This window comes from Pseudonaja textilis, chromosome 1, assembly GCF_049901715.1.
Source record: "Pseudonaja textilis isolate UNSWEBS1 chromosome 1, rPseTex1.2, whole genome shotgun sequence".
Lineage (NCBI taxonomy): Eukaryota > Metazoa > Chordata > Lepidosauria > Squamata > Elapidae > Pseudonaja > Pseudonaja textilis.
Window position 1 is genome coordinate 47,567,462 of NC_141990.1, and position 27,042 is coordinate 47,594,503.

Sequence of the window (27,042 nt, forward strand, 5' to 3'; positions counted from 1 at the left end):
TGAAATGGTTTTCATGCATTCATCAGACACTGGAATACAGTTCCTTGGAAGAGACATTCACTTCCTACCCATTGCCTCCAAAACAAGCTACATAGTATATCATCTTACATTGTGATTCTTAGCGGAAACACCTCTAGAATGACATGGTGATGTAGAATGGATCAATGCTACTTCTTTCTTGAATTTTTCAACAGCTTTGATAAGCTTCTCTCTTTTCTGTTGGTCTCTGTCTGTAATATGAAAGTTTTGACATGAACAATTATCATCTTTCCTTATCATCTTCTAATAAAAGAGACTATCTGTAGCTCAGGGCTGAAGAGTTATTGGTGCTCACCAAGCTTGGGTGTTTGTTTGCAGATCCTTCTTAACCTAGCAAGATTACCTACTCCTCACCATTTTCTTTAATGTGGTGTAACTATATATTTAAACCAAGCTTGTCCAACCCCTTGGCTTGCCTGAGCCACACTGAGTGAAGAGGAACTGTCTTGGCCACATATAAAATACATAATATAATAAAGAACAAATTTCATATATAATCATTGTGATCTTGTGGGGCTGCATTACTAGTTGTCAAGGGCTACATGCCTGCTTTAAAAGATTTGGGAGAAAAAGCTAAATTAAGACCTTTTTAATGTCTTATTTTTTTCCTCAAAAAAAATTTCAATCCCTCAGTAAATTGTACTAACAGGTAAGATGTTATTATTAACAATATTGAGCCAAGTATTTTTTTTTCATCTAACCTTTCTTTTTAATTGATATTTAATGTGTTGACCAGAGAATATATATATATAAAAGAGGTAAAGACGGGGACAGAGAAAAGAATACAGAAAAGAGATTTAAAATTTCCAGGAAAGATAGGGAAAAAAACATAAACAATTGAAAATAGTTAAAATTGGGCCAAACATTTCAGAGGTTGTTAAGTGAAATTAAAATTATGGGGCATCCCTTTGTATGTTGCTTTTGACTTGAAGAAGGTGGAATATAAGTTAATATGGCTTTCTTATATGGCTATCGCGATACCAAAAGTACTTGAAGTTTTGATAATCTAATAAGATTATTAGATAATCTAACAATATTAAATTATTAGAACTGAAGAAAGCAAAATAATCTTAGGGTGATGACTTTGATTAAATAATCTGATAACAGGGAGAAAAGATATTTGGGGGAATCTAATTTTTTCTTGAAAAGTAGAAACATTACATTCTTTGCATCTCGCTGTTTGAGGAAGTTCCACAACATTTTCAGAGACTCTTCCCATCCTGCTCACAATTTTTGTGAACTGTTGCCTTCTGGCAGAAGATACAGAACAATTAAAACTTGGACCACACGTTTTCCAAATAGTTTTTATCCCAGAGCTATAATTGCACTTAACAATGAACTTAAAGACCACCATCAGTAAGTTGTTGGACAGCTTGGTCTGTTGTGTGGATGCTTGAGTGTGTTTTAGGGGGTGAGGAACCTTGGCAGGTGGGGTGTTTTTCAGGGTTGTGTGTGTGTGTGTTGGGTCCGGTCTTTGGGTGTTATGTGAATTTTGTTGTATGTGTATACTGTGTATATTTGTACAATGACAATAAAGTTAACAATAATAATAATTATTATTAAACATTACATTCATATGTTTAAACTTATTCCACCATGTAAAGAATTTGTATAGAGTGAACATTATGGAGCACTGTTAGTACATTAGAAAATTGATTTGCCTGCAGGCAAAAAGAGATACAACAGGAACATGGCAATAAGGAATTGGTATGGGAAATGTAGTTCCAAATACTGGACTTATAGAAGTGATAGCTAATAAATTGGGTGTCATGACTGCAGAAATCCAGAAACTGGGCCATTCAATTTCTGCCTCCTTAACTGCTTTTAATTGTTGGGGACACCATACAGGTATTGCCTTTCATATCTCAATTCAGAATAACAGAGTTGGAAGAGACCTTGAAAGTCTTCTAGTCCAACCCTCTACTCAAGCAGAAGACCCTATGCTATTCCAGACAAGTGCCCATCCAGTCTCTTCTTAAAAATCTTCAGTGAGGGAGCAACCACACCTTCTGAAGGCAAGGCATTCATTCATGATTGTATAGGCCTCATCCTGGCTTATAACATGGTCTGAAACTCAGAAGGTGGGAGCCAATTTCTTCCTACATCATTTTTTTCTTTATCTAGTTTCAATTTCTGTAGGCCGTCAACTATCATAAAAAGTCCTCTATATTTATGCTTTGCTATTAATTAAATTACTTTACCATCTTCCACAAGGCTGCTTTCAAGCGGCAAGTTCTGAATTATAATAGAATAAATATTAATAAATTAAGAAAGTGAATTATTAAATTTAAATTTTAACAAGAACAGTGAATTATTAAGTGAAAAGTTAACAAATTAAGAACAATGGATTATTAAATTATGGACCAGTATTTATTATAATTCTTTCTGTTTTACGTAATAACTGTAAAGCATTTTAATGGATGTGTATTTCTCAGCAGTAATCATGTTATGAATTGAAAAAAACATTTTATTCATTACTTGAATGAACACAGATTACTGAAAATCTCATCAGACAGAATGCTGCTAATATCATAAAACCACACACATATATATATATGTTTTCTGAGGTTCTCGCGGGTATTTGTATGTGGATCTTTGGTTGTTCGGGTTTTCTCCCGCGTAAGATTCGAAGTATCTAGGCAACGTTTCGATGAAGTCTCATTCATCATCTTCAGGCTTCTGTCAGAGTGAGAAGCACAGAGCCGAAGACAGAAGCCTGAAGATGATGAATGAGACTTCATCGAAACGTTGCCTAGATACTTCGAATCTTACGCGGGAGAAAACCCGAACAACCAAAGATCCACATACAAATACCCGCGAGAACCTTAGAGAATATATATTGTTGCTAAGGAAAAATTAAGTAGTAGCCAATTTTGAGAGCTATGAACATTTCTGATATATAAAAAAACAATCCTTGTATATAAGGCCCACTAAATATATCACAACTTACAGTGCATTTCTATACATCAGAAGTCCTCAATCTTGGCAACTTTAAGACTTGTGGACTGCAACTCCCAGAATTCTCCAGACAGCTATGCTGGCTGGAGAATTCTGGGAATTGCAGTCCACAAGTCTTAAAGTTGCCAAGTTTGGGGATCCCTACTATACATTCTATGTTCATTTAAATTCAAAGAATATTCATTGCAATTTAAATTCATTATGTAATAGTCATTCCTTCACAAATCACTTCAAGTTCAACTGCTTATCAATGACATCATATATTTTAAAAATAATGGAAAAGTGATTCTGGTATTAAATTAAAACTGACTTTCAGTGGAAAAATTGAAAATTGTTAGCACTTTATTTCCAAAAATTGTTCTACTGTAAGTACTGTACCTAGTTAAGTCTGCAATAGTTATACTTGAAAACATCTACTTAATATTTCAAGGCAGTGATGTTCCTATAATATGAATCACTCTTGCTATCATTCTTTTTTGCTTCCTCAGTCATTTATGCTAAGCTATGCAGATTCTTCTATTTCTCCCATGCTAATGTAGCTTCATTTCTTGATTCATTTTAAGATGTTTTTAAGGAAGAGGCAGAATGCATGCTCAGCAAATATTTTGTTCTGTAATAAAAACTAAGCTAAGAATTAAGCTAATTTTACCTTAAATTAGGATAGCAATTCTAAAGAATCTTTTCATACACACTTTTGAGGCCTTTTTTCATTTATTGCTTATTATCTATTAATAGTAACAGCAAAAACAATTTATGTAGATTTGATGCCATTCATGTACAAGGCATTTTACTCAGAATAGAATTGATAGGACATTGCCCCAAAGGATTTACAATCTAACAATAGACAAAGAAAAAGAAACAAAAAAGAAAGAGGTTATTGTTCTGAAGTTATTTTAATTATAACCTCTTAGGCATAGTTACTTGTTTAAAACAAAATAAAATCTTATTAGTCTATATATTCCATGGAGCTGGGTGGGTAAGGATGAGAAAGGAGGGACTGGAAAACAAGCGATCTAAGGTTTGGTTAAGGATATTGGAGTTGGATGAATAAAAATCATAATGCAGTATATTAAGATATCAGAGCAAAGGAACAGAGAAAAGTTTATAGTGCATCCAGAAGATAGGTTTCCCATTTTAGCTGTGGTCCATGAACCCCTGCAATATCATTACAGGGGGTACACGAAGGCTTGAAGAAATGTTAGGATTTAAATCTTGAGCTAAGTTTTGGTGGTCCTTGGCCATGGCCCAAGGTCACAAAAGATATTTAAAGGGATCGATGATGAAGAAAAGGTTGAGAGCAGTTCTATTGTATATTTCCTCTCTTTCTCTCTCCTCTTTTCTACCAATCGTTCTACATTCTCCTCCCTCTGCAGTGCTGTTGGCTCTTATTCTCTTTTGAGTGTTAGGGAGAACATAGCCAACATGAAATCTCCATTGGAATATTTCATGACTGTTAAGTGCAATTGTTAAAAGATTTTGAGAGGTACAGAATTTATTGATTTGGAAGCTGAGTTTCATGTCATCTCTTAATACTCTCTAATTCAGGGCCATCAAACTCATGGACCGCGGACTGGATGTGTCACGCACTGCCAATGCCCACGCCTGGTTTAGTGAAGGGGAAAGTCACAATATGTCACCTGATTATGGTATGACAATGCAAGTTTGATCTCCCTGTGCAAATTCTGGCCTAACTTCAGTCATGTTTGAAAAGCCTCTTTAGGTGGCAATTGTTCCTCTGTGATCAATTTTATTGCTACTCTGGGATATCCTATAAGAAACTTAGAGTTCATGTAACTGAACCTTTTCTTCTGTTAATGATACAATCACTCTCCTATGAAGTACACACGTCCCTCACTTAAGTTTGAGAGCTGGAGCTAGGGGACAGAGAGAGAAAGAGTCCAAAACAAACATTTCCAGTCCAAACAAAATGAAACGAGACATTATTTTGGAAAACAAAGCAAGTTGTACCTACATTTAATGCTTGTGTTCAAACTCTTTGGAGCAGATGAATCAACAGCAGCTGAATTAACAACAACAAAAATGTTTATCTTCTCAATACAATATTCCATTTTCAAATGAAAAGAGAAATAAATAGGTTGCTTACAACCAATAGAAAACAGAGGTTATTGAAGTCTGGATTCAATTAACATAAGAAATCTTATTTAGATGTTTTGCTTATAAATTAACTAATGATAGCTTCTTTGTTGAATATGAGATGAAAACATTTACCAGTGCAGCTGTTAAAAAAGTGTAATAGTGACATATAATTCATATCTCATATCATAATTCATATCAAGGAATATGTGATTTGATTTTGCTTTTCTGTTTGAAATGAACCCTGTTTCTCAGCTTATCCAAGCCAAGCAATCTACCTGTAGTATTTCAGGGGCATTATCGGCATACATTTTTGTTTTTAAAGTATCCTCCACAACTTTCCCCTTATTTCTTTGGCATTTTGTATACTTTTTAAAAAAGTGATACTGTTTTGGAAAGGGAAGAAATGATGCAGGCCTATAAACAAATAGTATAAATAGTTTGAATTTCTGCCGAAAAGCAAAAGCTTCTGTTTTAGCTCAATATATTTGCTTCTAAACTGTGGTTGCATACACTTCCAAATTGACCTTGCTACAAACATTATGCATATCCTTTTGAGCATGATGAGCTTACCATGCTTGAATCTTGGTTGTTAGTAAAAAAAAAAAAGGCTTTACAAAAAGCCTGATGGGAATTAAAAACAGGGACAGGCAGCTTGAATAATAAGAGGAATTTCCACAGTTAAGCAAATTTTACTCTAGTAATAATGGATATAGAATAGAGACAGTCCAGTTTTTAGGCAAGATGCATAGTCTGCAGTTCTATACAATACTAATTCAAAGCTATTTCCCTGTTAATATATTTTCCTTTAATTTATTAAAGATTATTCTATCCTTTCTTTTTTATATGTCTATAGTGGCTAACAATAATAAGAACACTGAGTTAAAAAAGTGAAAATAATGGTTTTTCAATTCACTTAAAAATCAAAGCAGATTTGATCAGATATAAAAAAGTACATTGAAAATGTATAAACATGTTCATTCAGGACAAGACTTTAAATTATCATCTTTAGTATCAATTTAGCTAGCAGATCCAGAAAGATTTATGAAGGGAAATAGATGGAAGCCTTTGCGGCTCAAAGGGAATACTTCTAATTAATTAATTAAAACAAAGTTATGTGCCGCCTCCCAGAAAGTAGGTCCTCCAAAGCTGCGACTATAAATTAGTCATGATTTCCATTTCCTACTTTTGTACCACAGGATCATGGAGCAGGGGAGTGCCAGACCAGATTGTCCATAAAATGTTAGGAATGTTAGGAATTTCTTCTTTTAGTTTTGATGAGATCTATATTTCTTCAGAAATACTGTAAATGGACATCAATGTATGTAAGGTCTAATGTATAGAATCCCCTTTTCTTTTATTAGACATGCCACCTATCCAGGGGTGGGATGCAAATATTTTTACTACTGGTTCTGTGGGCGTGGCTAGGTGGGAGTGGCCATGTGACTGGGTGGGTGTGGCTTCTTCTTTTTTTGCTGCATCCTCCCCCCCCCCATTCTCCATTTTTTTTTTTTTTGCCTCCTGGACCTCAGGGAAGCCTCCTGGGAGGCAGTTTTTGCTTCCAGGAGGCTTCCCCGAGGCCCAGGAGGCAAAAAACAGAGCATGGGGGTGGGGTGCAGCACGCACACACCCTGCATGCACCTTTTTGCCTCCTGGGCCTCAGGGAAGCCTCCTGGATGAAGCAGTAAGACAGCAAAGGGGATCCCAGCACAGCTGATCGTCGGAACAGTTGATTGTGTGGAGGAAAAAGAAAAGAAATACCAGTTTGGCCGAACTGATAGCTGTTTTTTTGATACCGGTTTGGCTGAACGGTAGTATTGTTTACTACCAGTTCAGCTGAACCGGTAGAATACCACCACTGCACTTATCCTTTCTTTTATACAGCCTAGAAGGTTCCCTGGGGGAAGGAGTGGAGACCATTCTTTTCAAGGGGATGACCTGGTTATTTGCAAATGGTTTTCTTTTATTTGTAAGCTGCCAGGAGATGTCAAGGTGTTGGGTGGCCTTGAACCTTGATTACATAAATAAATAAGAATCAGGATTAACCTGACAGGGCAAGGCTTTATTTTGACAGGAGAGGAAAAACAGAAGAGGTGTCAAATACAGGTTATAAAATTCACACCTCCCGATGCTACTGAAGCCAGATTGGTTTCCCCCCTTCCACCAAAGTTGGCATCCAATCCTAAGCAACTTCTATGGCTCTTTGTTTTAGAGAATCCTATACTGCAGGGCATTATTCTTCTCTTGGAAACAAAGACCACTATCATTTCTTCTCTCTTATAATATAGGACAGTCCATACAGATCAAGAGAAGAACATGTATAGTTTCTAAAATAATAAAAAATGCAACCAAGCTAGAAGAAAAATGTCATCGTAATCCAAAGCATATCTCTACATTAGTAATTTTTTTTACCTGTATGATTGTAGTCCACAAAACAGAATACCCAGGGACACAATGTTTTATTAATATGCTGTTTCGTTCCTACCCCTCAGAGATCTACATAGGATTACGAAAAAGAAATCATGTCTCTGTATGCTACCTAAACTTTTTCTTGTAGAGGTTTTGCTTTAGTGACCCACCTCACATATTTGAATGCAATTACGAAAAAGAAATCATGTCTCTGTATGCTACCTAAACTTTTTCTTGTAGAGGTTTTGCTTTAGTGACCCACCTCACATATTTGAATGCAATGTTAGATTCTCCAGCATAACTCTGAACTGGATTGCAATGTTTGAAAATTAAGTTGAAAGCAGTTTCATTAGGGGAGCGATGAAGAAATCAGTTTTGAAATCTCACTGGGTCTGGAAATAAACCCTAAACATTTTACCTCCTGGAATCTCTTCTCTGGAATGGGAAGTATGAGGACAGATACTGGGAGCCTTATCATCGCTGGATTAGACTAGTGCAATAATGCAAGGACTTGGGACTGCCCTTGGAAACCACCCCAAAAGCTTTATCTCATACAGAATGTAGCATCCCATGCTCACCAGGCCTCTCCTGTTATACTGCTTCTGCCTGACCTATAATAGATGGGACTGAATTTCTGTTTTTGTTTGCTATCTTTTAAGCTCTATATCAGGGCTGTCAAATTCACAGCCCGTGGGCCAGATGCATCACACACTGGCCATACCCATGCTCAGTTAGCGAAGGGGGAAAAAAAAGCTGTGATAAGTCACATGACAACACAAGTTTGACACCCTTGTTCTACATAGTTTGGTGTCTAGCTATCTAAGAGAATACCTTTACCAGCTAGGTTCTGTCTAACTGATCCAGACTGCCACAGAATATCTACTAGAAGTCCTTGTAAGTGCAATGGGAACACATGCATTGTTTGGACTAACTCCTCTCCCATAGAACAGCCTGCTCCCACCCATAAGGGAAGCATCCATTCTTATGGTGTCTAAAGGGGAAAAAAAGTTTTTGTAGAATGCCTTGAGAGTCATAGGGACATATAGAACTAGAGTAATAGACTAATACAACCCTGTATGCATATATGCATGTATGTATGAATATATGTATGTATGTATCCTGCCTTTAATATTTTCAAAAATAACTCAAGGTGGAGAACATATCCAACACACCTTTTTCCTATTTTTCTCACAACAACAACCCTGTGAGGTGAATTGCGCTTAGAGAGAGTTACTGGCCCAAAGTCATCCAGCTGACTTCCATAGCTAAGGAGGGACTTGAACTCACTTTCTCTTACTTTTTAGCTTGGTGCCTTAACCATTAGACAAAACTGTCTCTCTGTACCAGTTGTACCATTAATTAGAATTTATTTTATATGTTATTAATACCTATCTTCAAGAGAAGACTACAATTGAGACAGTAGATAAACTGTTTAAATAAATATAATAATGCTGAAATGCTGAAGGTTATAAAGTACTCTTGAATTAATTTCCCCATTTTCTTATTGTCTTTTATTCTACTTCATGCAGGTATACTGAGAGCAAGCTACTCAACATAGCAGAGAACGTAGCAAGTGTGAATTACAAATTCAACTTTAAAACACTTTCTGGTAGTTCAGATCTGTTTATTCATTGATGAACCTACCTGGGGTGAAGCTTGGCTCTTTTGCTTTGAGTCATCAGAGTTTCTTTGCTATGAATTTTAAAGGTTACTTCAAACAGAAAGCAAAACCAGGAAAGTCTTTGGTGTGACAACACTCTTTTTAAAATTAGTGGTCCAAGGTATTTAAAAAGTGCGGTTCAGCTTTCTGTATGGTTCTTCTTTAAGGGGAATTGCTTGATTTGCTATTGCCAAGCTCAAACAGTAGACAAGCTCCATATCCCTTCTGGTGCTTTTATAACATTCAAGACCAGGGCTGTCAAACTCCCGGCCCATGGGCCAGGTGCATCATGTGCTGGCCACGCTCACACCCAGTTTAACAAAGCAGGGGAAAGTCCCGATATGTCACGTGATGCCACCATGAAGATGTGAGTTTGACACCCCTGTTTAAGAGTATATAAAACATAAAAAAATAAATAAAAGCAAGACTACAAAAAACAAGTCCGAGATCTCAGACTATCATAGCATAGGGACTCTTATCTGGGAAGTTGAAGAACAAAAATGTCACAAGAATAATGGTAAAATATAAGGCTATTATGCTCCTTTTAGTCCTCAACGTATAACAGTTCATTTAGTGACTGTTCAAAGTTACAACAGCCCTAAAAAAAGTGTATTATGACTGTTACAACCATTGTAATGTCCCAGGGTCATGTGATCACTTTCTGTAACTTTCTGACAAAGTCAATGCAGAAGTCAAACTCACTTAATAACCATGTTACTAACATAACAACTGCAATAATTTACTTAGCAACTGTGGCAAGCAAGGTCATAAAATAGGGCAAAATTCACCGAACAAATGTCTCACTTAGCAACAGAAAACTTGGACTCAATTGTGTTCATAAGTGAAGGCCTACTTGTATCTTAAAGGAGAAAAACAGAAAGGTTAGTTGAGCTTAGGCTAAACCTTTCACGAACTCCCTAGGAAGAGGGCATTAAGCAGATGACAGATTTTGTCCAAGATATCATAGCACTCGTTTAAAAACCTTTTAGACAAAACTGACAATTATATAACATTTAGAAGTGATCTTTTAAAAAATAATATTAAGACATTTGGGTTTGAAAAAGATCTATGTTGCACACTTTTAGTTAAACTGAATCCACACTTAACTACAATTGTTAGATGATGGAGAAGAAAAGATATTTCATGTAGCAAATACCTTTGGCGGCGAACAGTTTTTTGTAATGCACAGCCATGTGATCTTGAACAATGTACTGGCTTGAGAGCTTGCAGGAAGAACTTGGAGAAAAGGCTGAGGAAATTTTAAAAAATGGCTCTAGTTAATGGATTTAAGTATCTGGCACATCGATTTCTGAAGAATTCTTACAGCTTCAAGAGAAATGCATTTTCTGATTATGATACCTGAAGAAAAGGAAGTGGTATTTTAATGTGGCTTCTTCTTTTTGTACCACTTTAACATACAGTAATAAATAAATCAATAGAAATAAATAATGAATGAAATCTTTGTATGTATATTTATTAAATCTGCACTTATTTTTTAATAAATAAATTTTATTGATTTTACAATTAAAACAAACCAACAACACATACATAAATGAAAGAAAAGAAAAAAGGAGAAGAAAATAGAAAGAAAAAATAGAAAACAATTAAAAACATTCTCATCTTCAACAGTTTGTAAGATCTCTCCTTTTTTTAACCCTTAATTTATGCCATATACACACACCTAATCCTTACATATATCTATATATCACTACTACGGATTTATCCTATCCTCTTTTACCTTATAGTGTAAAATCTATCTTTGGTCTATCCATTTGTACCAGCAGTTCCAGCTATTGTAGTATATTGAGGTGTCTTTATTTTTTAGTGCCAAAGTTAATTTGTCCATTTCTGCACAACTTGAAATTTTTTGAATGATCATTTCTTCTGATGGAACCTGAGGCTGCTTCCAACAATGGGCAAAAGCTAATCTGGCCGCTGTCAAAATGTGTATTATTATGTATTTTGCTTTTTTTGATATTTTTCATCAAAGATCCCTAACAAAAAGGACTCTGGTTTGTATTCGATCTGCTCTCTTGTCATTTCTTCCAGCCAAACTCTAATTTTCTGCCAATATTTTTGAGCTTCTGTACAGGACCACCACATATGGAAAAAAGTTCCCTCTTTTTTTTTGCATTTCCAGCAATTCGGATTCATATTGGGGTGCATCTTCGCTAATCTTGAAGGAGGAAGGTGCCATCTATAAAACATTTTATATGCATTTTCTTTATATGCTACCGACTTTGTAATCTTATTGTTTCTACCCCAGACCTTTTCCCATTCTGTTAAGGTGATGCTACGTCCTATATTCCTACTCCAGGCAATCATGTTCCCTTTTACAATTTTTTCTTCTAATTCGACTTCTAATAAATAATTATAAAATTTTGTTATATATTTTTTTGCCTGATCCTAATAAAATTTTATCTAATTGCTGGAGTTTATTGTTGATTCTGAATTCTTTCTTGTCCTTTTTATATCTGCTTTGAACTTGAAGGTATGCCCACTGATCAATTTTTTGTCCTCACTCTTGAAGTTCTTGCCACGATTTCAAATTTCTTTGTGTATCCAATAGGTCCTTATATTTAATCATTTTAGTGATATCCAGATTATTTGAGTGAATCATCACCTCCATTGTTGAAATCCAAATTGGTACTTTTAAATAGTGTTACAAGACAAAGAGCGAAACAGAATTAGTTAAATGGAAGAAGAAAAAAATACTATCAATTAATATAAATGGTTTAAAACTTGACGATAAAAAGGAAAAGGATATTAGCTAAACTAATCAAACAAAATGCTGATATAATATGCCTACAAGAAACTCATATAAAGAAAACAGATGAAAAACACCTAGAATGTCCGAAATTAGGGAAGCTATTTACCACACCAGCAGACACGGGGAAAAAGAAAGGGATTGCAGTATATGTTAAAGAGGATTTGAAAGCAGATTTAATATGGTCAGATTCTGAGGGAAGAACTCTGGTTTTGCAGATCTGGATCAATGCCATCCCAATTCTCTTAGTGGTAATCTACGCCCCGAACGGAGATCAAAAAGAGTTTTTTAAGCATCTTTACGGAAAAATAGTAGGATTGGAAAAAAGAAATATTTGTATCATAGGAGACTTCAATTCTATTGCTGATTATCAAAAAGACCACAGTAATGGGGGGAAGAATAAAGGGGGGGGGAGAGAGTTTCCCAAGATTTGTAGGGAAATGATGAAGGAGTTAAATTTGATTGATATATGGAGAAGATTACACCCCGAGAAAAAACAATTCACATTCTACTCAAATCCCCATCAAATATGGACACGAATTGACATGGCATGGATGAATGGGGAAATAGCAAATGAGATAAAAGAGATTGAAATTTTACCTAATGAATAGGCAGATCATAATCCAATTCAGATAATATGGAAGGGTAGGGAAAAACCAAAGAAAAGATGGATGTTAAATACTCAATTAATAAGAGAAAAAGAATATACTAACAAACTCAAGGAGGAATTAGATTATTTCTTAAAGGAAAATGATAATGGAGTAACTATGAAACAAACCATTTGGGATACAATGAAGGCAGTAATAAGAGGTATAACAATCTCTTATAATGCCAAGAGGAATAAGGAAAAATATGCCCAACAAAATAAATTACAACAAAAAATTAAGGAACTAGAAACTCAATTACAGAGTACCCCAAAGGATTCCAAATTGAAAAATCAGATAATGATAGCTAAACATAAACTGAATTTAACTGAACAAGATAAAATGATTATAAATTTGAATTTGACTAGACAAACTTATTTCGAGCATGCTAATAAGCCAGGGAGATGGCTATCTTACAAACTAAAAAAAAGGAAAGAAAAGAGATTGATATATCAGCTAATAGATGGAAAGGGGGATATACAGCAGGAGATAGAACAGAAAAAAGAAATTGCTCATAAGTATTTTGAAGATTTATATAAAAAGGGAGATGTTAATGAGGATAGAATAAGAAACTATTTAGATGAAGTGAAGGATAAAGCAATTGGGGAAGAAATGGTAGAACTATTAAACAAAGACATCACTTGGTTGGAACTGAAATCAGCAATAGAGAACCAGAAAAACAACAAAACCCCGGGCCTGGATGGGATTCCAGGGCAGTTGTACAAGGCAATTGCAGAACAAATTGGACCTCTTATGGTGGAAGTTTTTAATGATGTTTTATTGGCAGCCAGGATGCCGGACTCATGGAGGGGGGCATTGATTTCGCTGATCCCGAAGGAGGATTTGAATCCCCGATATATAAACAGTTATAGGCCGATTTCATTGTTAAACACCGACTACAAAATATTTACTTCTATTATAGCAAGCAGACTAAAAAGAATGCTAAACGCACATATATATGAAGACCAAAATGGATTTCTCCCGACCAGACAAATCAGGAACAATTTAAGAATAGTAGTAGATGTCCTAGAATTTTATGAAGCTCACCCCGAAAAACAAATTGCACTTATGTTTTTAGATGCAGAGAAGGTCTTCGACAATTTAAATTGGCAATTTTTAATCCAAAAAAATTATAATATGAATTTAGGCACCAAATTTGAAAATATTATAACAACTATTTATGATACACAACAAGCTAATATTATAATAAACGGGGAATATACCCGCCCAATAAAAATAGAAAAAAGAGTCAGACAGGGCTGCCCACCCTGCTCTTCATATTATCATTAGAAACATTATTAATGTGAATTAGACAGAACCCAGATATAAAAGGATTAAAGGTTAAGAAAGAAGAATATAAGTTGCAAGCGTTTGCGGACGATATGATTTTTTTCATTGAGGAACCAATAGAAAGAGGACAAAAATTGATGAATGAATTAGAACAATTTGGACCAGTAGCAGGACTCAAAATTAATAAGAAGAAAACTAAATTAATGACTAAAATTTTAACAGAAAAACAGAAAATAGAGTTAGAAGAAGTTATGGAAATACAAGTGATAAAGAAAGCTAAATACTTAGGAATATGGTTGACAGCACATTGTAAGACACTCAAGGAAAATAATTATGATAAATTGATGCAATAGGTAAAGAAGGATTTAGAAACATGGGGTAAGCTGCAACTTTCATTATTAGGCAGGATCGCTGCCATTAAAATGAATATTCTTCCAAAATGTCTATATCTACTTCAGATGATCCCAATTAAAGTACACAACATTTTTTTTGAAGAACTCAACAAAATAACTGTTAAATTTATTTGGCAAGGGAAAAAACCTAGAATAAATTTAAAGGCAATGGAGGATATGAAGAGCAGGGGAGGACTGGCACTTCCAAATTGGGAGTTGTATTATATTGCTGCCTCTTTAGTATGGTTGAAGGAATGGGTGAATTTAACTAACAAGAGAATATTATTTTTAGAAGACCATGATTTGCAGAGAGGGTGGCACGCTTTTTTATGGGATGTAGGGAAAACTAGTCAGAAATATTTCCACAGACATCTAATCAGAGACTCATTATTAACTAATTGGAAGTAAATCTGCACTTCTTTGTATGTTACCTCTTATATATAGTTCTTAAAGAATATTATAGGTTTAATTTTCCAATAAAATCTCTATTTGAAAAGATTTTAAAAGCTGATTATTTTTTACCTCAGGAGCTAAGAAATAGAAAAAAAGATTATGGATGTCCATTTTTCTAGGAAGCTAGAGTTTTTTTAAAAAAAATTAGTCTTCCCCTATCTCCTCCAAACTTCTCCAAAGCGTTACTTTAGTTGGTATGAAAGAGAGTACATGAATGCAAAACATTCAGGAATTTGGAATGACTGTTTATATTTCTGTTCTTGCTTTCCAAACTTAACACTTGGTTAAATATTCATCTTACGCACTATCATCATTTGATAAAAAATTATTTTGGTGGAAACAAAGTCTCAAAATGACTGAAAACAGAAGAAAAGAAAGCTGCAAAACTTATTTAAAAAATTTAAGGCCAGTTGTTGAAAAGCAAAGGAAAAAGTTAAATGTGTCATTTTCTTCCCACTTTACATGCACGGTTAAGTTTGATTTTCAAATCTGTTCCAGTTGAGCTCCAAGATCAAAGTACAACAATATCAAGTCTCACCATGCAGTGCTGACCACTGAAAGTGGCCTCCATAGTAGAGCATGGAAGACTTCATTTCTGAAAGACGGACACACACACAAAAAGCTAGACTGGAGTTTGCTAAACTGCAAACTCCTTCTGGGAGAATGTCCTTGAAACAGATGGTACAAAATAACAGCTTTTTGATAAGTCACAGCAACTCAATGTTCACAGAAGAAGAAAAAATCCTTTTAAAGAAAAGAGCACCAGTCCTACTGTGAAAAATTGAGAAGGTTCCCTAATGTTATGGTACTGTTTTGTTGTCTCCAATACTAAATGCATCAAATCTAGGTAGGGCACAATAAAATCAGAACATATCAAGGCATTCTGGAACTAAATTTCCTGACAATTAGAACAATCGATCAGTGTGACAACTTGCCTCCAGAAGTTGTGAATGCTCCCAAACTGGAAGTTTTAAAGAAGAGATTGGACAACTGTTTGTCTGAAATGGTATAGGGTTTCCTGCCTGAGCAAGGGATTGGACTAGAACAGGGGTCACCAATCTTTAGGACCTCAGGGACCACCAAACTCATAATTTTAAATCCAACAGACAACTACTATGAATTTTGACTGACAGTGGCTTGTTGACATTGGTGGGAAAGTCAGTCCCATATTCCAGAGCTGCAGTAGTCACAGGACTGGCCCTTTGGTCTTCCCGGAGCAGTTGCTCTTCCACCCGGGGGCACCGGCCTGCTGTGGACTGGAGGAGCTGCTCTGGGATGACCACAGGGCCAGTCTAGTGACTACTGCAGCTCTGGAATAATGGACCAACTTTCCCACCAACATAAGTAAGCCATCCTGGGGCAGATTTCCCTCCCCTGCCAGTGGCTCTATTCAGGTTTGCACTCGGCCGAAGGGTGGGAGCCAGCAAATGGGTGGGCCACGTGGGCGGTGCAGCCTTGTATTCCCACGCAGCCTGGATTAATTGCTTTGGGGGGACATTTCTCTGCAGACCACCAAAATTTTCTCACGGACCACCAATAGTCCCCGGCCCCACCGGTTGGTGACCACTAGACTAGAAGACCTCCAAGGTCCCTTCCAACTCTGCTGTTCTGTTCTTTTCCATTCCGTTCCGTTCCACTCCAGTTCAGTCTAGTCTAGTTCAGTCTAAACACAAAGCCCAGTGTTAGAATGCTCTGTCTCAATCACAAGTCTTAGGTTCCCCCAGCAGAATGACCCAAAGTTACATCTAAAAGAATCCAAGAATGGTTTTAAATCAAACATTGGACTGTTCTGAAGTGGCCTGCTATCAGTCCTAACCTGAATACAATAGAACATATATAGAAAGAGCTGAAACTCACAATTAGAAGAAAAAACCCATCAAACTTAAGTCAACTGCTACAGAGTGGGACAAATTGCTGTTGAGAAGTATAAGAGTCATATTTAGAGCTACAGAAAGCCTTAGATTGCTGTTATTGCCTCGGAAGAGTATGTTACAAAACATTAGGTTGGGGTATCAATCAGTGGTGCGATTCAATTTTTTTTTACTACCGGTTCTGTGGGCGTGGCTTGGTGGGCGTGGCAGGGGAAGGATGCTGTAAAATCTCCAGTCAGAGGTGGTTTTTGCCAGTTCTCTGAACTACGCAAAATTTCTACTACCGGTTCTCCAGAACTGGTCAAAATCTGCTGAATACCACCTCTGGTACCAATAATTATGTACGTGCCATTTTTATTTCTTTAATTATTTGAAAGATTAAGCTTTCCAATAGCTACATTTAAACTATTGAACATCTGCTCAGGAAACTAAGTTTGCACATTTTCTTTTGGATTTTTCCAGTGATCAAATCAACCATATTTAAGAAGGCATTTTTTCCAGATAAAATGTAAATTGTATTGGATTTTATTTAGCAATTGCAGCAAATATTTTAGGTTAGATGCACACTTGGAATCTATAGGTATATTCAGAAAATAATTCCTATGTGAACATAAGAAACAATTTTCAATATTAATAACAGATTTATTTCAAATATACACTAAAAATTATTTTTAACTTTCCCTAGAAAGCTCTTTATAAGCAAGTAAGATTTTGCTCCCAAAGCTACCCAAATCTTACAAAGTATGCTAAGAATCTAGATAGGTGATTTTAATTATTTCAAACAGGGACAGCCTAATTATTGTCAAGAATAACAATGAAATTGGTTCCCCCCTCCCTTTTTTTTACACTCTATAAAATACATCTGGTAAAATATCTTTCTGTTTACTTCTCAGCTTTTCTATGAGCAGAGCAATTTTCCACCAAGGTTTGTTTTCCAACTGTGACACAGAAGTTTCGTGGGTGGTTTTCTGCAGGTAGATAACGCTGATTTTGAACAAAAATTATCCTAGAAATCTGAAGTTGCTCTTCCTCTACCCTGATTTACATTGTTTATATCAGTTGAAGCTTTTTAAAGCTAGAGACGTGATTGATTGGTAAATCCATTGCATCCTATGAGAGGCCATTTTAATTATCATGTTAATCTTTATATTTTATTAACAGCAATAGAGAAGGATAAAGCAACCTTAATGAAAGTTTAATTAATGATAGGCACTCAGGGTCAAGCTGGCCTGTTTTGCAACTTAAAGGCAAAATATAAATCATATTATGAAGGCAGTTTCTATTTCACCCAATGACACGAGGATTTTAAATGTGCAAAAGTTCTTGCGGAGTAAAATATACAATTAGCCAATGCAGGACACCAGAAATAGATGTCATATCTGGAATTCTGGAACTCTTGGATCCTTGTGAAATCAAGTACTAAAATAACAGTTTTATAAGCTGTTATTAAATGCTTTGTGCAAGGGCAGAAATCCAAGGTGTATCCCTGACTCCAGACATGTATATAAGCTACCTTAGGAAGCTTTGTCTAAATTATCTGGATGGATTTAGTTTTGGATTTTGTTTCTCTTGATGCAGTCATTATTACATGATAATAGATAACAGATAATCAAAGTTGAAAGGGACCTTGTGGGTCACCTAGTACAACCCCCAGCTCAAGTGGGAGACCCTATACCATTTCTGACAAATGGCAGTCCAATCTCTTCTTGAAAGTCTCAAATGATGGCACTCCTGCAACTTCAGCAGGCAAGCTGTTCCATAATGTATATTATGTCTGTCCAACGTGCAATAACCCCAACTCAGAAATTTTCCCATTCCTACTACTGATTTTGATTAAGAACACAACTGAGCACCCAGCAGGTTTTTGCAGTGCTCAAATGATAAATAATGGGCAAAGGGCGAGATGCTGAGATCTTTACCAGACTACCCAAAGAGAGCCTGAGAGCTGTATGCAGTCCATGAATTTTCTATTGCTGACTCATGCTATCCAAAGAGTTCTATTGTCTTTAATATATATTGAGAACATTGTTGGGAACTAGTTGTATATTTGGAATATAATGCTCTTCTCATACATAATAACTAACATTTATCCTTTTTCATTGCACACCAAAGTTTTTGAAGTGCTGTATCGATGTCTTAGGACAATAAGTTAGAAATGGTTAGAAATGGTAGATAAAATGAAATGGTAGATGAGTTACACTCATCAACATATAAATGAGCTCAGTTTGCCCTGCATGAGATTATTACTCCAGTGCATCACTTAATAATGGATCTGACTTTACTCCTAAAATTTCAATGTATTGACTATGTTCAAGGGTACTTTTTTACGTGCTGTAAATTGGTATATAAAATGATTTCATATATACTAACTTTGGAGAGCATCAGAAATTGCAGTTGGCGCAAAATACATTTGTCAGAATTCTACCTTGAGACCACCCATTCAGAATATATTGCATCGGTTATGATTAGTGCTCTATTTTAGATCAACTCTGCCAAAGATGGGAATTTATTTATTTTGGCCATACATCTCCACCATGAGTTTCACTCAGTCTCTGTCTACTTTGAACGCAAGTCAAAATGTATTCTTGGGAGGCAGTTTATATACTGATTTTATGTTAACCATGAAAGTCATGTGGCTGGGGCAGTATAAAGTGTTCGTGCATAAATAACAGCATGTTAGCAGAAGGCTTTTACATTTATAGATTGCTGTTAAAAGTTAAAATGTCAACTACTATGAAAACTATCAGAATATTAAGAGCAAGGAAAATAGATGATAATCTAATTCATTATTATCAGTCAATGTTCTGTATGCTGCAGTAGTTTCCAGGTTTCCAGAAATAAGTCTGTCTATTCTCATGTTCCTGAAAACCTTGAAACTGAGAATTTCATTTTGTGATTTAGATGTATATAATTATGTAGCCTTGAGATCTTTCTGTGCCTTATCTGTAATAAGAATTATTTGTTACTGAAATGTGCTTTTTAAAAAACAACACATTTCTTTTTAAAATCAACCACATCTACAAAATTACCTTTAGGGAGAACAGACAGTGACAAATTAGCAGGAAACAAAAAGTATCAATAGGTTTTTTTTCAGCAAGAATATTTTCCTTCTTCCAAACCAAGTATGCCACTACAACTTCAGCTTTGTAATTACTAATTTACTCTGTATCTGCAGACTAAACTGAAATAGATTCCTTTGGCATATTACATTTTGAATAAATCATATCTGAAGTTATAAATTTCCTGTTCTAAGTCTGAAAGCAGCAATAATCAGGCTTGATTGATGCAACCCAAATGGCAATAAAGCATGCCTTTACCATTTGGCTGATGAGCCAAAATGTATGAGCTGAAATGTAGGCTATTTTGTCTGCTACCATGCTTGGAACCACAATTAAAACTGTTCTTCTCTCCAGTGCTCAGTTAAAGTTTTTGGATAAGAGGTGGGATCCACACAAAAGTATCAGCCAGTTTAAGGTTGGTGGTATGCCTTAGCATAGATTTAATGGGAACGTCATAAAATAACCACCTGTGCAAAGCACCAGCAGTGGTATTTAGATTCCTTCTTAAATGGGCATAAAATTGATGCTGTCAAATGCAAAATGACGATCCTGGGTGTGATTATATTTTTTGTATCAAGATTTCAAGCTCTGCATTTAAAGTTGTCCAGTGAAGAAGGGAGTCAGAAACCTAGTAAGGGTTACATCATATAGAATATAACATCTGAATAAGTTATCAACATAAAAATGAGGAAAACTGAGAATTCTGTGAATTACAATTTCAATAATCTCCAGGATAAAACGACTTAATGAAGTTAACTAATCTGAGTTATTAGCATCTCTTTGCAAGAGCTTACGTTGAATGACAATGTACTTTTATTCAATCCTATCTTCCTGAATTAGAAGAAAACAAGCAGAAATAAGAACATCTCAATATTTGGGAAAGATCCAGTCCTTTTAGAGAATCAGTCATCCTGAATGTCATCCTCCTCAAACAAATGCATAAAGTTACTATTATCACCAAGAACATTTAAAGCTTTACATGTCCATATTCATGCCCTGGTAATTCTGGGACGTACATATTTCAATATATTGTATGTGGGGCTGCTACTAAAGATAGGGTAGACATTTCAGCTAAGACACAATGCAACTTCTATTAGTAGATTGGTTCCCAACCCTATGGCGATGTAGAGAAATCATACCACTTCATGTTGTTTCGGAATTTTTAATGTGCACTAAACTCTAGCATAGTATTTGTTGGTTTATCTTCATCTCACATCAGTTTACTACCATCTTCATTTGAGGCTCCTTGAATGCTTTCATTATCCAAATTTAGTGTACACATGGATAAGATCATTGTAGTGGTGGCATTCTGATTTTAAGATATTTTTTTAGGGACTCAATCATGATTTAGTTGACTGTTTTCATTTTGGCTTTGATTTAATGATTATCTTACATTTTCTTATGCGATATCCTTGGAACATTTATCCTATAGGATGAAGTCTGTAGGTCTGATAAAGGTTATTTGCTAAAAATGTCATGCTCTTGATGTAAGTTAAGAAAGAAAAAAGGGTACAGTAGAAGTATTTAATCCCTTTGGAACTTTCTCCAGCTACATGTTCAAGAATCATTTGGTTGTATAAATATTGAAATCATTATTTTGCCAAAAGCAAGATATCAGTTCAAAGCTACTAAACCAAATCAAAGCTGCAAAAACAAATACTTTCCATTATATCCATTATTCATTATTTTGAGATGACTTTTGTGCTATGAAGCAATTGGTCTATACTTGCTATTTCCAAGGGCCTTGCAGATATTTTAATCTAAACTTAGTTTACAGACTTTCCCAAACTCTATTGCTTGCCTTAATTACTTACCTAGCTTTCAAATATGGATGAAACAGTGATCCTGACGAACTACAACAGTTACAAATCATATCCTACATTTTTAAATAAATAATTTGAAATTGTTTTTAAAATCACTGAATGAAAACTATTGGTGTTCAAGTAATCTTGTAATACACCAGAGTCTCTCAACCTCGACAGCCTGAAGAAGCACAGATTTCAATTCCCAGAATTCTCTAGCCAGCTCTGGGAGCTGAAGCCCATGTCTCTTCAAACTGCCAAGCTTGAGAAACACTGTAACAAACTATTTATTCTGAATAACCTTAAGCATCCCAATATATTAATCAAATGGTACCATATTTACATATTTGAATTTTACCTACTTTCATTTGAAGGACAGCATAAATACAAGAAGTAAATAAGAATATATTTGTCATTTCTGAAGACAGTTTTCATTTTTAAGAATATTAGACTGGAATACATAACATTTCTCTTGCTGAAAATATTAAATACTTACGACTGCTTTTAATACTCATATGTCCTCTGAAAGGGCCCATCAAGGAATGGTTAGGAATCATCATAGCTTGTCAGGACACTTGTGGAAAAAACAACAACAATTAGGAAATATTGAAATATTAATTTTGATTTTCTTTGAAGTAAACCTTGTTGACCCTCAGAATCAACTAGCCAATATTACAAGCCGATGTGTTTACTGTAGATGACTACAATAGATGTGAGAATAGATGATAGAAGACAGGAGGAAAAGTTGCAGCCTTGGTAATAGTCTGATAAATACAACATGATCTGATGGAGGAATGGGTGTGAAAAAACATGGTTCAGAAGGGAACCTCCCTACTTTTAAGGAGAATAAAGACGTGTGTGTATGGGGCGAGGGGGAACACAACTTGGAAGATTGTGTTACTGTAACCTTACAATGCAGATAGTGTTAAAAATACTCATAATAATACTTCTTGTTTAGACTACCTCAAAAGACTGATTTATTTATTAGATTTATATCCTTCCTTTCTATAGGAATAACTTCTTCATCCATGGTTTTCCCTTCACCCACATCCTGTAAATTTAAATTAATTAAGAGAGAGTGACTGCTGTCTCTTAAGTATCTTCCATGACTGAAGACAAACTAGAAACCAGAGCTCTTCGGTCCTAATCTTCTAGCAGTGACTAATTGCTCCAAATTAGGGTCATAAAAACTGTTTCACTAGATAACTGATTTAATCTCATGAACCCCTCCCTACCATACCCGACTCAATTAGATTCTTTGATTTAAAAAAAAAAACAGAACCTTGCATGCTGCAAACTATTCTCCTATATTTATTCACAAGAATATTTCTAAGCCTGATATCCTCCAAAGGCATTCTTAGAAAACAAGAACTGTGGGTGACATATTCATATGCTTTCTTTGGAAGTTTCTCTACCTGTCTACCTGAGGAAAAGTGATGGATAGCAACCTGCCTACAGTACTTTGCTTCTCAGTATAAGTAGACTTGTTAAACAAACCATCTCCCTCTTTTAGATTTGTTTAAATGAAACAATTCAGTTTGGGGCTGGTAAGCCATCATTCTTGCACTGAAATGGGAACATGCTATCTTGGAATGGGACTCTAATAGCCATAAATAATGCAACACTTCAAGTGAAAAAATTCAGCACCACTAACGGAAAATGATAGAATACATGGTATATTTTGTGCTTAGATGTGAGAGTGATGAAGCATAACTATGATATCAAATTAACATAAGCATCCATATAAAGAATTCCCTTGTTCTAAACCAGGGGTATCCAAATGTGGCAACTTTAAGACTTGTGGACTTCAATTCCCAGATTTTTTTAGGCAACCATGCAGGCTTGGGAATTCTGAAGTTGAAATCCAGAAGTCTTAAAGTTGCCAAAGTTGGATACCCCTGTTCTAAACATTAATAGCAAAGCAAATGATTTAAAAATAAAATAAAAAGAACCATGGGACAGATCTTGGGCCCCAACTGTCAAATTTCTAACATTTCCACCACAAATAAAAATATTTTAACCTCTCTGATTTCAATTTAAGTAAATGTTCAATTCCACACGGGATATGGATAGCTGACTTCTGATCAAAACAAACCATATAGATAAGAAGTCATTAGCAAGGAAATGAGAAAGACCTTTTTGGCCAGCTTTGGGCTCCCTTCTAACACAACTTATGATAATTGATATGACTAGGATATGCCACTGAGGCTTGTGTCATGCAAGTGCTCTGTTTTCTTTCAGTTTTTGAAAAAAATGCAGAACTCACTAGAAAGTATATTTCTCTCTTTATAGGGAGATATGAATTAGAGAAAGTTTAGTGTAGTAGTTAAGGCATCAGACTAAAAACCTGGGGACTGTGAGTTCCAGTCCTATGTTAGAGACAAAACCATCTGGGCTACCTTGAGCTAGTAATTCTCTCTCAATCCTATAACAAAGCATTTTTGAAACCTTACCAAAAAAATTACTGCAGGCACTTGTCCAGTCAGTCACCAACAATGAAATGAAGAGTCACACTGAGAGGAAGGAAGGATGCCTAAATTTATGACTAAATTTTGCATGGCAGCCAAATATTGTGTAAAACAATATTTAGCCAAGCTTGTTTAACTTCAGTGGAAGATTGCCACAGTAGTTGGCAAAGATTAATTTAGGACAGAAATGATTTAGGTTTTAAGGGTTTTTTTTATATTTCTCACTGACACCCTACAACTGGATGGTGGACCCATATGCCACATGTGTTATATAGAACCATATAACTATGGGGGCTAACCTTTTTGGGCTCCTATGCTGATAACTGCGCACATGCTCACATGCACGTGCTGTGACATCACCTAGAAGGCAATGCATGTGGGGGGGCCACACCTCCTGCGCATGCACATGAAACCTGTGCTCCGTGTGCTTCTGCACATGCATGCGCATCTCCCGCATGCCACCTCACCCCCATGCATGCGCACCAGATACCAGACAATCAGCTGGTGGGTAGGCGGCATGCGCGCATGTGCAGTAGACCTTCTCTGGGTGAGGGCTCACGTGCTCATGTGCTTACGTGCTATAGGTTGGCCACCACGGCCATATAATATATTACAGGCATACAAACACTTGAATCCAACAGCCTATAATTTCTATAGGTTGAATGGCTATATTAGAAGTGATTCTGCTGCTCTAACTGTCCATCAAATCCAGTGTTGTTTCATTTAAAAGTAAGCAATCTATCAGCTAATTATTTTGAACTTCAATTCCTACAATCCCTAGCCAGTATATCAATGCCAAGAAGTCATAGGATCTGCAGCCCAAAGCATTTAGAAGTTGCTTGTCCTCCTGATCAGTTTTGCCTTTCCCATGTGTTTCCTACAAATCCTTTATGTAAAGATGGGCAAGAAACAGAACCTTGATGTTCTGAATACAAGGTATATGTTTCAGTCATTAACCTGTGCTTCTTTGTCTTTGCAATAAAGTGGGGTTGTGATAATAATAACCTTTACTGTCATTGTACATATATACAACGAAATTGATTTTTACTTCTGATGGTGCTATCCATAACAAAAGTATAATACAACATGACTAATATAGAAAGTGCTCATTATACAAGTAATTAGGGAGAAACCAGTCAGATGTTTCCATGTAAGCGTGGAGTGATTTTAGTTGTATTTAGGAGTCTGACAGCCCATGGATAAAAGCTGTTTTTAAACCTGTTTGGTTGGCTATGCTTCTGTGTCTTCTGCCCCATGGTAAAGACACTGACCAGGATGTGAATCGTCCCTAAGTATCTTTCTTACTCTGCTGAAACAACGAGACCTGGAGATATCCTCCAGTGTTGTTAGGGGGCAACCAATGGTTTCTTGTGTTGAATTAATCATTCTCTGTAGTGCCTTCCTGTCCGCAGCTGTTGAACCAATGTACCTATACTTTCTATAGTAGACCGACAGAAAGAGGTTATCAGCTGTTGTTCCACCCGATTTTTCTGCAGGACTCTAAGGAAATAAAGTCTCTGTTGAGCCTTCCTAACCACCAGGGACGTGTTGTTTTTCCAAGTGGGTGTCACTTCTAACTCTATCTTTCCCTTATCTCTAAATAGTGATCTACATTTTATAACATTTTTATATACACTAGTCAAATATAGACACTTATCATTTCCTCCTGTAACATCCAAACATAGGTAGGCTGATAGACAGTAGATAGCCTATCCATCGTCGTTTAGCTTCCCCATAGAGACAGAACCAGGCAAAATGATCGCTTCTGTCATAGCCAACGTGCCTCTCAGATATTTTGCTGTGCAGTGGGTCTCATTGAAGATAATGTAGACAGTCAGATTTCAGGATTTTATTTTCGTGATCACAAAAGCCTCTCCTACAAAGCCTATGAAGATAGATTATGATGGGGACATACTCTTTCAGCATTCTGAATTGTACTAGGAAGCTTTCTAATAAGAAATACAAGGAAGATAATACAGATGTAATATAGTCATGGCACTGAGCACTAGAAAAGAAGTCACTGGAGAAGTAGGTCACTGGATTTTGAACCTATTGTGGTTTCTCAGTAAATTTCAAGGGCAGCCCTTTGTAACACAGTATTATATCCAGCAGTAATAATGGTGTGAATCACTGTAGCAAGATCCTTCTGTTCCAGATGGGGCCCTCCTGGCTATGACTTTCACCCACGCATGCAGCAATAATTGTGAAGCCAAAGAACCTCCAGGCATCAGGACAAGACTTTGTCAGGCTTAATTTGACAATATACACTTACATATCATCAACATGCTGGAGATGCCATACTCTTAACTGATAGATAACTACAATTTTATGTAAAAGTTTAACCATTGCAAATCAATGCTTCCAGTTTCCAGCCTATGCAAATAGTCCAGAAGGATACCATAGTTGAAGGTATCACAAAAAGAGCCCCCAGAGGCTTCCTCAAGAAGAACTCAGAAAAATAAAGACAGCAAAATAATGGGAAAGATAGGTGAATGTTGTCCTTCATCCTCAAATTTGATCACCAGTTCCTTGAAATTTAAGTTAAAGGGAATACATTTCAACTCTGGGTTGTCTATGAATCTCTTCAAAAGAAGAGCTCTAATTAAAACAAATTCTTCTTTGTTTTTTAGATATTGCTTAAGGTAATAATCTGCCAACAGAATTAGTTTTATGAAAGCATCCAGTACATCTAGATTTCAGATGCCAAGTATTATTGCTGTTTCTTGACCTTTCTGAAAACTAACAATGAAAATACTGCTGCTTCAAACAACGTTTTCCCTTCAATTATCTGTTCCATTTCTGAAAAGATCTCCATTTATTCTAAATCAAACCTCATTTGTAACTCAAGCATGACTGCTTGCTGAAGGTATTGCTTTTTTAAAAGTTCTAAACATTTATTGGTCAACTGAGTTGAATTGATCAAACCAAATGCAATGAATGGATTTATTGTAGCTTAAAATAGAACAGGAGTTAATAACAGCCATGTAGCTATTGTGCTACCACTATAGGACAGAAAATCAATAGCAACTGCCGTGGCTTCACTAACCCCCCAATTAAATTGTACAGTTAAACAAATGGATAGGGTGATTTAGATCTTAAAAATGTTTATTCTGATTGCAGTTCCATGTCCTGAGAA

The 27,042-nt window shown here is 35.8% G+C and overlaps 1 protein-coding gene across 3 annotated transcripts in view; it reads right to left on the reverse strand.

Annotated features, from left to right (window-relative positions):
* The window catches only part of SPATA7 (spermatogenesis associated 7), a 42,550-nt gene that overhangs the window by 13,178 nt on the left and 2,330 nt on the right, over positions 1–27,042 (reverse strand). For 2 of the 3 annotated variants that reach the window (XM_087933399.1, XM_087933392.1), the window contains exons 2-5: positions 21,935–22,012; positions 10,317–10,409; positions 4,970–5,017; positions 109–230 (exon numbers count right to left, since the gene is read on the reverse strand). In XM_087933399.1, the coding sequence (XP_087789525.1) occupies positions 109–230; positions 4,970–5,017; positions 10,317–10,409; positions 21,935–21,998 (327 nt within the window). In that variant the 5' untranslated portion in view covers positions 21,999–22,012. The remainder of the gene's footprint in view (positions 1–108; positions 231–4,969; positions 5,018–10,316; positions 10,410–21,934; positions 22,013–27,042) is intronic. The other variant, XM_087933407.1, reaches the window with a different exon arrangement.